The sequence below is a fragment of the Sinocyclocheilus anshuiensis genome, unplaced genomic scaffold, assembly GCF_001515605.1.
Source record: "Sinocyclocheilus anshuiensis isolate Anshui unplaced genomic scaffold, SAMN03320099.WGS_v1.1 scaffold188, whole genome shotgun sequence".
NCBI classification, from domain to species: Eukaryota; Metazoa; Chordata; class Actinopteri; order Cypriniformes; family Cyprinidae; genus Sinocyclocheilus; species Sinocyclocheilus anshuiensis.
This window is the reverse complement of record NW_015555768.1, coordinates 958,904-972,460: the sequence shown is the minus strand read 5'-3', so window position 1 is coordinate 972,460 and position 13,557 is coordinate 958,904. Positions and strand designations below refer to the sequence as shown.

Here is a 13,557-nt window from a genome sequence, read left to right as displayed (position 1 = left end):
CCCAACACTGTATATATATATATATATATATATATATACACCTTGCTACGTGTACTGCGTTAGGCTAACCGAGACTTGTCATTTGCACTTTTATAATATTGTTGCTCTTTTGTTAGTTTTGACTGCTTTTATTGTCCTCATTTGTAAGTCGCTTTGGATAAAAGCGTCTGCTAAATTACTAAATGTAAATGTAAAATTAGTGGAACAGAACAAAACGCATGCAAATTATCATGTTTTTTTTCTCATCTTAAACCAGACATTGTCACAAATTTCGTTAAAATTGTTCAGAATTTGAACAAAAATCCTTTTTGTTATTTCTGCCAATATGTCAGGCTGACTCAGCAAGCATTAAAGGAATTGTTCACACAAAAATGAAAACTGCTGAAAATCTACTCACCCTTTAGGTCATCCAAGAAGATGTAGTTGAGTTTGTTTCTTCATCGGAACAGATTTGGAGAAATGTAGCATTACATGATTTGCTCACCAATGGATCCTATGCAGTGAATGGGTGCCGTCAGAATGAGAGTCCAAACAGCTGATAAAAACATCACAATAATCCACAAGTAATCCACACCACTCCAGTCCATCAATTAATGTCTTGTGAACTGAAATACTGTGTTTTGTCCTCTATCCATAATATTGCTTTCTCCCGTGAAAAAGTCATCTTATCTGAATCAGGAGAGAAATATGCAAAGGTTAAACACCATGAAAAAGCAAAAACAGTTCTAAACAAATATGAGGGTGGATTTTGATGTGAAAGGACAACAGGGGATGGACTTTTTCACTGGTGGAAGCTTTATTATAGATTATGGATTTGTACAGTATTTTGACCAGAAGTGATGATTTAAAGTTAAAATGCCTTAATGATGGTTTTGTTTCTTACAAACACACATCTTTTCACTTCACAAGACGTTAACTGATGGACTGGAGTGGTGTGGATTACTTGTAGATGATTGTGGTGTTTTTATCAGCTGTTTGGACTCTCATTCTGACGGCACCCATTCACTGCAGAGGATTCATTGGTGAGCAAATGACGTAATGCTTAATTTCTCCAAATCTGTTCCCATGAAGAAACAAACTCATCTGCATCTTTGATACATTTTAAGCAAATTTACATTTTTGGATGAACTCATTTTATTTTACCAAAAGTTACATTAGGTTTTTCATTTTGATTTATTTTAGTAACCTGTTTTTTTAATTTTTTATTTCTACTATATTTAATTATTGTAGAAAACATTTATTATTAGGCATACATACTAAACCTCTAATAAAACATTTTCCCACCTCAAGCATTAAAATCTTATCCTTTTCAGTGAATACAAAGTAAAATATTTGTACATTCTCATGTTTATAATTTAAAGCAAGAAATTATGTCATATTGTTTAGTAGAAATGGCTCAGAATTTGAACCAAAATCCTCCTTTTTTGTTATTGACATGTCAGTTTAAGTCATTCAGCCCAGATGGATCCACCCATTTAAAATACTGTCCCAGACACTTTTGTTCTGCTGTCTACAGATATACAAAATCCAAACCAGTAAACACAATGTCTTCATTGTTAAAATTATAGCTTTATTTTTTCCAGATACAAATTTCCATTTCACTCATTTCAACATTTTGGCTCCCAATTTCTCCTGAATGGAGAGAGTAAGTCTGTCCAAGTTTGAAAAAAAAAAAGAAAAAGAACAAGTCCTCTTCACTTTTACCCTTGTATAAAAGTTGTGTAAAACTCGGTGCCGGGCAAGGGCTCCATATACACCAACAATTCTCTAAACAATGGTCTGAATTGTATATCTGCAAAGATACAAAGCCATATTCCACACAACTGGCAAAACAGGAAATTGCAAGACTGTACAAAAAGAAGGTTTCGCTGGATTCTCTTAGAGAAAAGTGTCCATAACAGGAGATTCGCCAAAAAACCTCACCATCATGTACGAAGCGCTACAATTACTTACAAACTCTCATGCACACACACTTTCTTCTGAGGAGTGTTTTTATGAGAGTCAGGCACTCATAATGCAGTCCATCGAGTGAACCTCTCATAAAGCACCCCAATCAGAAAATCCAATCAAATCTCAAGCATGCATCAGCCTATAATAATCAAAAAATACACAGAGGCCAAACACATTCAACAACAGGCTAATAAACATACACAGGATGAGCAAACTAATACGTTTTCCATTTTTAAAACACAACTCTGTGCATACATTAATATGATGAAGCGTAATAGCTCAAAATCTCACAAATAAATGCAGGAACAGGGAAGCCTTCAAAAATGCATTTGAGATGTCCAGCAAAAACTGCATACATCTCAAAAATGCATTTGAGCTGTACATTGAATTTAATATTTTCAGTTCTACAGATAAAAGGGATCATGTTAAAGCACATGACACCAGCTTCATGATCAAACTACAACATTTTTTTGACATTATGTGTGAGCCAAAATGTAACCACAAAGTGCTTCAGGCAAAAACAAATCATGACGGTTTTAAGAAGCTTAAAAGCATGGATGCACAAAAAAATAAAAAATAAAATAATTTACACCATCATCACTTGTGACAAGGTGAATACAGATCGGAAATGAGCCGGTAGGGCAAACTAGAAATGATTGAGCTACACATGGTTTTATATTGAATCCATTTAGATCGACGGCTATAATCCTGAGACGCGCTGCAGTCCAGAAACTAAAAGCCCAACAGGAAACAGTTGTGCCACAGTTCATCTTTTCCTCCATTTGGCAAGTAATGTCAAGCATGTTTACTTAAAGTGTAGACATTATAAAAAGTAACAAAGAAGGCACACTGGCGGTCACGTATAAATAAGCATTATTTACAATATAATAAGTTAGTTTCTATTCAGTGTCTGATGAACACAACTCTCAATCCGACTGCTGCTTTTCTAATCATTGGGACCAAGCGAATAAAGATGCTTTTCTTCATTTGCCAACCCGAAATCCAATGACCCAAACTGTCCCAGCTTTGTTTCAATACCTCCCAAGAGACAGGACATCCCAGCTGCATTGCAATTTCATCTGAGACTCAAAACGCATGAGATTGAATCTTTAATTGTGCTCGCTTGTGCTATTAAATACAAAGCAGGCATTAGGAAATCAATGCCATGCACTGTAAGTGTGGGTGAATCTCACAAAACCTGCAAAGATCTAGGATTGATTTCATGCCGAAATCAAATAAAATCAGAAATTAAAATTGAAATGAAAGATATTGTGCAATGCAACATTCTGAGAAGTATTAAGAAGCAATGCAAAAATATATTACTGGGAAAAGAAAAATAATGATATATTAGTTAAAGTGTAAGAATATAGTATAATTTTTTTCTTTCTGTTTTTTTGGGAGCGAAATGTGGCCCGGACCCATATTTTATAGGGAGCTATCAGAAATCATGGGAGTGAAGGCGTATTAATTCTTGATGAACTTAAGTTAACCAGCTAATGGTACTACAAACCAAATTCAGATGATCACATTTAACAAATTTGAGAAATTCCAGATATTTTAGATATTAACAACAGCGGAAAACCTGAAAACTGTGACTTTTCGTCTTTTTTTTGCATGCACACCTAAAGCTACACAATAACATGCACATAAATATTGTGCTCTTATAACTTGTTTTGGCACTTGTGTGCATAGACTTACTCTACAGTCCCTGTAAAAGCTTAATACTTGTTTTGATCTGCAATACTAATGTAGAAATGTTAGTATAAAAGGTTAACACCACAGGGCCAAGGACAGTCTTTGAGTTTGGGATTTGATTGTGCAGGAGCAGAACTTTTCTAAACCTGGAACGAAATACTCCACGTACAGTAGAAGTAAATGTAGGTTTTGTCCGCAGTGCTGACATGACTGTAAGGTTTCGTTGAACCAGTTCATGAATCTCCATAAAGTGGATCTGATCATTTAGTATTGACATTTTTAGTGGAAGTAAAAATGGTATAAAATGTGTCTCAGCATGTCACAATATGTGAGAGCTGCTTCAGTAGTGTGATTAAAATAGTCTCGTGTCAGAATTTGAATTAAGTAAACTTCACATATAGTCTGAAAAGCAATCCTTCTCCAATAAAATTCCCATTAAGGTTTCATCGGAAGAAAGTGATCATTACTTCCTGTTCCCTTTTGTTAAGAATATGCAGGTAGTTTATGTGAACGGTTGTGGAAGCACACGAGTGTTTGACGTAGTGACTGCATTTCATCAGCCGATCACAAATGATAAGACGTGATTATTGATGAGCTTAGACGACAAGGTGAAAGGTCAAAGCCTAAAGGTCAGTGACTTTATTCTCCACCAGGGCGGCAACCTGCTGAAGCCGATACGCCAGCTGCATCTTCTGACCCGCAGTGTCTTCTTCCAGAGACATGATAATCTGCACAAAATGCAATATGAAGAATATATTAATTTGCTCTAGCACAAACATTATAGGAAGCTTATATCAGTCTCTACTGACCTGATCATAGTATTTGTTGATATACTTGTACAGCTCATGCAACGCCACCAAACTGTTCATCTCAGATGCAAAGCTCTAAAAACAGACAGTCATCAGAATCTTAAAACAGAAGGTTTAAGTGTCCTTGAGAAAGAAAAGGAAAAATCTTTTAAGAAGGAAGGAAAATCTCAATAAAAAATTGCACATTTTCCTTATACCTTAAATACATGTAAGAGTACAAAAAGTAAATTCAAAGAAGTTTTTTTTTAATATCATTCAAAAAATATCAATAATTTTACAAACATCTTGAATTATTAGTTCAAAAAATATGCTTAATATTTGACAATTATTAACTTAAATTGTCACATTGACATTTTTATTTTATTTTTTAAAAAATGCAATGAATTATTAATTCTAAAATATTTTTAATAGTACCACATGCCATTTTTTTTAAACAAATATTATGAATTATTAATTCTAAAATATTTGTAATTATTAATTCAAAGTTTTTTCACGCCACATGACTTTTAAATATCATGTACTATTAATTAAAAAATATTTTTTGTTTTACAATTATTAATTTAAATAAATTGTCACACCACATGGCTTTTTTAAATTTTTACAAATATTATGTACTACTAATTCAAAACTATTTTTAATATTTTACAATTACTAATTCAAAAAATTACACACCACATTTTATAACCTGATCAAAATCAATCGATCAATCAAACAGAACTATTCAAGTTGCTGTATGTGTGAATTGCAAATTATGTGAATTGCTTATGTATGCTTGAATAAATTAATAGTGGACAATGAATGAGTGTCACGTCAATGACCCTTAAACTAGACATTTAATCCCAGATTCTCAATGTGGTTTAATACTTTTGGACCCTGCTGTGTGTTAAAATGTCAAATCGAGTTTAATTTTGAATAGAATACAATCCAGTCTCACCCCTGACAGCTCTGTGAGGGTTGAATTCATTTCCTGGTAACAGCCAGACACGGCGTTATGAATATCACTGTAGTACCTGCAGGAGAGGAAGAAGCTTTATAGCACTAAATACCATGAACATCCTCTATTCATTTCAGTGCTAATAAATGTGTTAAAAATGCAAAAGTCTGCATTGCTATACAACGTTTAGATTTTCTCACCTCTCCACCAGCTGCTTGTATCGTGGGATTTCTCGGGCGTACAACAGCTTATTCACTGGAGAATCCTGAAGGACAAGACACACGACAATGAGCTCTTTCACTGCTACAGCATCTTTCAGCTTTTTCTTATTTCCTTTTTTTCCTTTCCTGCCCTTGTTCATCTTCTCGCTCTACATGCACACTCTCACCATAATGAGGTCACAGCTAGAGAGGTCAAGAGGTTAACTGCTGTACTGACCCGGCCTACTTTGTGCTCGGATGTAGTGCAGGAATCAATGAAGGTCTGTGCGATAACGGAAAGGACGGCATCCACGCTATCTGTCACCTGCACGTCAAAGACGAACTGAGGATTCTTCAAGATGTTGACCCAGAAACGCAAAGGTAAACTGCAGGTGGAGGGAAGACAAGAACGCATTTTAATTACATTCAATATAACGAGCACAGAAACGTCAGGGTTCCACACTTTCTGCTCCATGAATTTCCATGACCTTTCCAATCATTTGCAATTACTGAGATTTCAGTATTCAAATTCAGAATGATTCACTAATGAATAATTCAGACCAAATTCTGAACCAGTCTGACCAATTAATTAGGGGGAAAAATTAATGATTTGCTCTTTTTTTTTTTTTTTTTTTTACACAAACGAGCAATGACTAGCCAAAGAAATATTACAAATTGAAATGTGTATAAAAATGTATATTCATTATAGACATTTGCAGATTTCACAAATATCCAGGGCTTTTCCATTATCTTTGTATTATCTATAGTTTTCAATAATTTAATCCATTGTAATTCAGACTGATTGAGTAATTAATTGTTCAAACCAATTAGTGAACAATTTGATTTGGGAGAAACAACTCAAAAGAATGATTTGCTAGCTTAGCAAATTTTACACAGGAGCAATAACTAGATAATGCAATATTTTCAGGGCCTTTTCATGATATTTGCAGTTATTTGTTGTAATTACTGGATAAGGATCTTTAAAAATAATTCAAATTATATATTCAGTATTATATATAATTCAGAGTAAATAAAATTAATGTCTTAAAAAACAGCACCAAACAAATTAAATTAAAATAATTAAGTGAAAATTTCCACTCCAAATGTCATATTTAATCCCAATTCATATGCTGTACTAAGTACTATAGAAACATCAGGGTTCCACACTTTCTGCCTAATGAATTTTCAATGAAAATAGCACTGACCTGTTTGTTTTCCATATGTGAACGGTCTCTGGGTCGTCAATCCCGTGTTTTTCTGCCATGTCGTCCAGGAAGTCAAAGAAGAATCTGACAGCGATGGGTGGAGGCCGTTTCGTACTCAGTATGGCTACAAAGACATCATCTACAAACTTCTGCAGAGTGCCCTGAAGATACACATTTGTAAACACAGAGCAGCTTTCAATCACATCGACAGTCAGCGGCAGAAGACGGATCTCAAAAAATATGAGAAACGGCAGGATTTGTTTGATGTGGCGAGTACTCTATTAAAGATGACTCCATCGCACACATCTCACATACCTTCATAGAAAGCAGTCGTGTAAGGTAGATCTCAGGAATGGCTTTTGCCCGCTCCCTCTCTCTCATGCTGCTCTTCCTGTGTTTGGGGATCTCTGGGTCCTCGCTCGGCTTCACCAGGTGCCACAGACGAAGACCTTCCTCCTCCTCTCCCTCCAGCATGGGAGTTTCTAAAGCAAGACCAGACATCAAGAAGAAATTTATCTTTTTTTTTGCTGAATAGAGTGTAAAAGTGATGGCCATTTACTTTTGATTGATCAAAAAGTATTAAACTTACTCTCTCCAGTCTGGTAAAACTGATTTACTCCAAGAGGACTCTGGGAACGAGGGATGAGAGCCACAGTGGCCCCATCAGGTACCTGAGAAGAGAGAAGAGAGAGACTTAGAGCTAAATCAAGTCAACTAAACAAATGATCAATGAATCATCTAACCAATCAACTCACAATGAATTCACAAAATCAATCAACTTACAAAATCAATCAACCAAGTTACAAAATCAACTCACAAAATCAACCAAACAATCAACTCACAAAATCAAACAATCAACTCACAAAATCAAACAATCAACTCACAAAATCAAACAATTAACTCACAAAATCAATCAATCAACTTACAAAAATCAACCAGTCAATTCACAAAATCAATCAAGTTACAAAATCAAACAATCAATTCACAAAATCAACTAATCAATTCACAAAATCAATCAAGTTACAAAATCAACTCACAAAATCAACCAAACAATAAAATCAATCAATCAATTCACAAAATCAACCAATCAATTCACAAAATCAATCAAGTTACAAAATCAAACAATCAATTCACAAAATCAACCAAACAATAAAATCAACCAAACAATCAACTCACAAAATCAATCAATCAACTTACAAAAATCAACCAATCAATTCACAAAACCAACCAATCAACTCAAAAAATCAACCAAACAATAAATTCACACAACCAAACAATCAACACACAATATCAACCGATCAACTCACAAAATCAATCAAATAAAAAAATCAATCAACTCACAAAATCAGCTAACCAAATAACCAGGCAATCAATAGGCAATCAATCAACCAACCAACCAACCAACCAACCAACCAGTCAATCTACAAATCAAGCAACCCACAAATCAACTAACCAACCCATAGGCAAACTAATCAATCTGAATGAACTTCCATGTAAAATTCTAGTCACAGTAAATAGGGCTGCCTATTTGTCGCAGCTTCTGTCGAATCGCGATCTTGATTCCATTTCGATTTATTGTGCAGCCCTAACAGTAAATGTCCAGCTGTACCTTGTAGTGCTGTAAAGTGTTGATCCGTTTCCAGCGACCCTGAATGATGGCTGTGACGTCATCATCAGAAAGAGTCAGGTGACCCGCCTGGCCTGATCTCCACTCTGAAGGAGAACAATACACAAAACAAGAAGCTTTAACAACAACAAAAAAAGTGTTTCTTCAAACAAACAGAACTGTAGTGGTGACTAGTCTAGATATCTCTAGCAAAACCGTACCAAGGTCCAGTGAGTCTGCGGCTGGTCTTTGGGAGAATGCTGCTCCTTTATAAATCTGGTCCAGGATTTTATCTTTAACCTGAGTTATGGTGTCAGTGTCCAGAACTTTAACAGGACAGGGCTGGACCTCAACACCGCTCTTCACCAGCACAGTCAGAGTCTGAGATGAGACACAAAAATCTGTCCTTATTAGATTTATTCATTTAGAAGATTTGCTTGATATAGCATTAAGATGGAAGCATTACAGAGACGCACCACTGAGCAGTATTCAATGTCCTCTCTGAGCAGGTGGCTGTCGTTGAGAGTGCGTTTGGCTTTGCCCGTCACTGCATCCACTGGTCCTTTATCCACCTGGTATTTAATAGCCCTGTACAACTTGTAGAGAGGCTCACCAGCAACCTCCTGGCGAAAATACACAAAAGATACATAAATAGTCCATAATAATAATAATAATGATCTATTTTTTTATTAAACTATTTAAAATAATAATTATAATAAACAATTATTTATTAAAATATATATCTCGTAAATAATAAAATACATGATTATTTTTCACAAGAAATATATTTTAATGAAATTCTTATTCTTAATTAAAACAATGATTCAATTCAAATATATTTCTTGTGAAAAATAAACAAATAATAATAGTAATAACACAATTTAAAACTATAAATTAAATTTCTCATCAATCAATGCAAATACATAGAATTGAAGCCATCACATGCTCTGATACCTTGAGAAATGAGTAGAGACAGATAGACATCCAGTTGGTCAGCATCTTCTCCACCACCGTTTCTGTCCTACAGATGATGACGTGTGGAATATCATTTCAGATTACAGATTAGATTTACTATAATCAGATCAGGACGGATCAGACTGCTTGTTTTTTTTTTTACACTAACATATGATGCACTCATTTGAAATGTATACATTTATTTATTGTGAGCTAGAAACATGTTACATTATTTCCGCTTGGAGTCTTAAGAGACACCAGGTAAAAACATCAATAGAGGCAATTCATTTTCATAAGCTAGGAGTCTCTTATTAGTCTGCTTATTATTATCTATTGAATATTATTGAATAATGCGTTCTAGAAAACCACACAAACATACAATACAGTATAATCAAATCGCATTTCGTAACCACCTGCTTTGTGGTAAACTACAAGCTTACATCTTCAAAAATATGTTTCTACTGGGTTTTTATGAGGACAAAAATGACAAAAAAAATAATATGAAAATAATAAATTAATTTATTGCTTGTAATTTCTAGTACTATTTTCATGTGTCATCTCCAAACATAAAGGAGTAAATATCAATGCCACTTGATTCAAGAAACACATATACTAATAAAACATATGCCTTGAATGCACTCCAAGTTGTTTTGGGTAAAATAACAATAAAAAATGTATGCCAAATAAATAAAAAGTGTATGTACAATACCTGCGCAGCATGAGTTTGGGGTTCTTGGCCACATATTGCTGCACTAGATCCCCCAGCAGGGTCTTCATCACATCTGTGAAGTATTCCAGCTTGTCATGAAGGGCCATCGTGAGAAGAGATGCAACGTAACCTCTGTCCCGCTGCGAGAAACTCTGCTGCACCTCCAGAGTATGAATGAACTAGAGGAACCCAGAGCAGAGTTTACCTGCATTAGTGCCATTAGATGTTGCCTAAAATGCACTACAAGAGCATACCAGTTTAACCAGTTTCAATCAAACAGCTTGAGCTTTCAAAACACTGCAGTTGTAAAACCTCTACAAAGCCTCAGACTGCAACGATGGATAAATATTTAAAATGCTGAAGTTCAACGCTGAAGTTCTGTGCTGCTGTCTGACAGCAGATAATAATAAAAAACCCTCTTTCCACTAAACAGGCATCCAGCCGCATTCTGTGCAAAATGAATATTACATTTGCTTTCTTTTTCATCTTTTGTTTACTCTTTGAGGTGAAATAACAGCTCCAAAAACAGCCACTGACGTGCTGAATACACCAGCGGCATAAACGCTGTAATTACACTTTTCCTCTACGGGAAGCTAGAGCCGAACTAAGAGCAAAAACAAGGCGCTTCACTGACCCGTATAAGGAAGAGTCTGTTGTTGAGCAGGTTGTTGAGCTGACCCAGGCCCTGCTCCACCGTCTGTCTGCGAGAATCAGGCAAATCCAGATTCTGACTCAGCGGCGCACCCTTCTGGCCGGGGAAGAAAACACGCTCTGCGTATGTGCGGTAATCCAGAAAGGGGATGCCAGGACCACCAACGTCACTGCTCAAATCCATCATCTCCGTCATCAGATCTGGAGGGCGGGAAAAAGTCTGTTTAATGGTGCATGTGATGGATATTATTAATCGAAAAGTGCCTCTCAATTCGCATGAATAAAAAGTGCACGTCATTAGTGCAAACTGTCATTTTCTAGAGAGTCAGACTCGTAACCCAAAGGTTGCGGGTTCGAGTCTCGTTCCAGCAGGGATTGTAGGTGGGGGGAGTGAATGTACAGTGCTCTCTCCCACCTTCAATACCACGACTGAGGTGCCCTTGAGCAAGGCACCGAACCCCCAACTGCTCCCCGGGCACCGCAGCAAAAATGGCTGCCCACTGCTCCGGGTGTGTGTTCACTGCTGTGTGTGTGCATTTTGGATGGGTTAAATGCAGAGCACTAATTCCAAGTATGGGTCACCATACTTGGCCACATATCACGTCACTTTCACTTTTCATCTTCCCAAATACCAGTTACTACAACAATAAAAGTAAAATTAAACATTTTGAAACATGTACGTGAAATTAAATCTTTCTAAATCTAAAATTAATAATAAAAATAAACTAATACATACATACTACATACATTAGACAGACAGACAGACAGACAGACAGATGATAGATAGATAGATAGATAGATAGATAGATAGATAGATAGATACAGTGTTACCATACCAGTGAACTCTTTTCTGCACTGGTCTCCAACATTTATCTCCAAAGTCTCCAGCTGCACCAGAACCTTTTTATAGTCTCTCAGAGCTTGTTTACTCTTCCGCCTTTAGAAACAGGGAGTGAGAGCAAACACAGGGTTAGAGCGTTACCCTCGACAAATGGATACCATTAGAATTCTTTCTGAGTGCTGGATGCGAGTTCATGGCTCATCGTCATGACGACAAGCCCAGAAGGGTGAGGAATCTGCCATCTGAATTCACTCTACCTGTACATGAGAATGATAACCAGCACGATGAGAACGACCACCGCGGCCCCCGCTGCCAGGCCGATCTGAGCTGCCAGAGGCACCGGGGAGTGTAAATCATTGTCATACTGCACTGGACCCAAGTCAAACGCCAGGCTTCCCATTAACACCTAACACATAGATGTTAGCATGTGAACGCAAAATGAAGACACAATTCTAAGCAGGTGTGATACAACACAGCATGAAGCAATAAATTACATCTTTTTAAAGCGACGGGTTCCAGGCCACAGTCGGTAATAAAAACCAAATTTTTACCACAGAGAATATGATTTACAACAATATATGAACCATTCAAGACAGACCTACTATGAGCTCTGAGGCTGTTCAGAGAAGAAGACACAAGCCAATGTGATTTGAATTGATCTAAAAGTCACGATTTTGATATGTTATTTGCAATGCTTCATGGAAAGCGTTAGGGATGCACAATATTAAAATTCTAGCCGATAAGCCAATAATTATTTTCATGTTATGGCCAATAATTATTTATTTATACTATTTTGGCTATATATTTAAAACTAAAAAACTCTAGCAAAACTCTAAAACTCTAGCACTCTCTATGCTAATTCTATTCTTTAAAAAAAAAAACTTGCCCCTTTTAGACTTGCACTCTATTCATTTACTAACTGCTTGTTTTCTTAAAAAAAAAAAAAACACACTAGCTTATCTAATCTTTTTGTATTCTATCTATTTGTTTTATTTTTATTTATTATACAATTAACAAAAGCAAAAAAAGGTCTCTAACACTAGCTTGCTCTATTATTTTTCTATTCTATCTGTTTTCTTTTTATTTATTATATAATTAAAAAACAACAACAACAACAACAAAAAACCCTTGCTATGTGTACTGCGTTAAAGGGGTCCTATTATGCTCTTTTACAAAGTCTTGATTTTGTTTTGGGGGTGTACTAGAACAGGCTCTCATACTAGGTTGTTCGAAAAACAATTTTATATTATTATACAATTATATTTTTCACATATTTTACATTATTACAACACCTCTCTCCCCAGTCTGGCATGAACGGCTTGAATAGTTCCTGTATCGGAAAATATGTGTTGTAGTCCAAACGAGTCGTTCGTTGTAGTTTTTGAAAAGTGATTTCTGTTAAATAAAATATCTCCTTTTGAAGTGGACTTTGAGCTTTCTAACTTCGCAGATCTTTTTTATGCTCAAACAGCAACATTACAGACTAACTAAAGTTGAAAAAGTGAAAAAGCATAATAGGACCCCTTTAAGCTAACTGAGACTTGTTATAGCACTTGCATATCATTGCTCTCTCGTTGATTTTGATTGCTTCCATTGTCCTCATTTGTAAGTCGCTTTGGATAAAAGCATCTGATAAATGACTAAATGTAATGTAAATGTAAAAAAACATCCAATGAAACAACTAAAGCTGACACTGGATAAAGACTGACCTTTAGTCTTGGTAAGTCACTGTCGTCCAGGGCGAGAGGCTGTTCCTCAGGTGGTTCGCAGTACAGGTGTGTGTTATCAAGAGTCTTGACGACACACTCTTTGTCCCCTAGCTGGGCCACAACTTCATCTCTGTTCATAGCCAGTGTCAGTCCCTTACCCTTCAGACACAAAACACATCCTCAGTGTCAGCAACTAAACTACAGTATACTATATGTAGTATACTATATGTATACTACATATATATATAAAATATACAGGTGCATCTCAATAAATTAGAATGTCATGGAAAAGTT

General features: G+C 35.9%; 1 protein-coding gene across 1 annotated transcript in view; it reads right to left on the bottom strand.

The window, feature by feature from the left end:
* Positions 1–4,050: 4,050 nt before the first annotated feature.
* Positions 4,051–13,557, bottom strand: part of LOC107674349 (plexin-B1-like) — a 46,676-nt gene continuing 37,169 nt past the window's right edge. The window contains exons 19-35 of the mRNA XM_016468304.1: positions 13,264–13,422; positions 11,812–11,960; positions 11,550–11,650; positions 10,697–10,914; positions 10,063–10,241; positions 9,354–9,420; positions 8,876–9,022; positions 8,621–8,780; positions 8,403–8,506; positions 7,383–7,464; positions 7,109–7,275; positions 6,794–6,954; positions 5,827–5,974; positions 5,589–5,653; positions 5,389–5,464; positions 4,455–4,529; positions 4,051–4,373 (exon numbers count right to left, since the gene is read on the bottom strand). Of these exons, the coding sequence (XP_016323790.1) occupies positions 4,269–4,373; positions 4,455–4,529; positions 5,389–5,464; positions 5,589–5,653; positions 5,827–5,974; positions 6,794–6,954; positions 7,109–7,275; positions 7,383–7,464; positions 8,403–8,506; positions 8,621–8,780; positions 8,876–9,022; positions 9,354–9,420; positions 10,063–10,241; positions 10,697–10,914; positions 11,550–11,650; positions 11,812–11,960; positions 13,264–13,422 (2,163 nt within the window). The 3' untranslated portion in view covers positions 4,051–4,268. The remainder of the gene's footprint in view (positions 4,374–4,454; positions 4,530–5,388; positions 5,465–5,588; positions 5,654–5,826; positions 5,975–6,793; positions 6,955–7,108; positions 7,276–7,382; positions 7,465–8,402; positions 8,507–8,620; positions 8,781–8,875; positions 9,023–9,353; positions 9,421–10,062; positions 10,242–10,696; positions 10,915–11,549; positions 11,651–11,811; positions 11,961–13,263; positions 13,423–13,557) is intronic.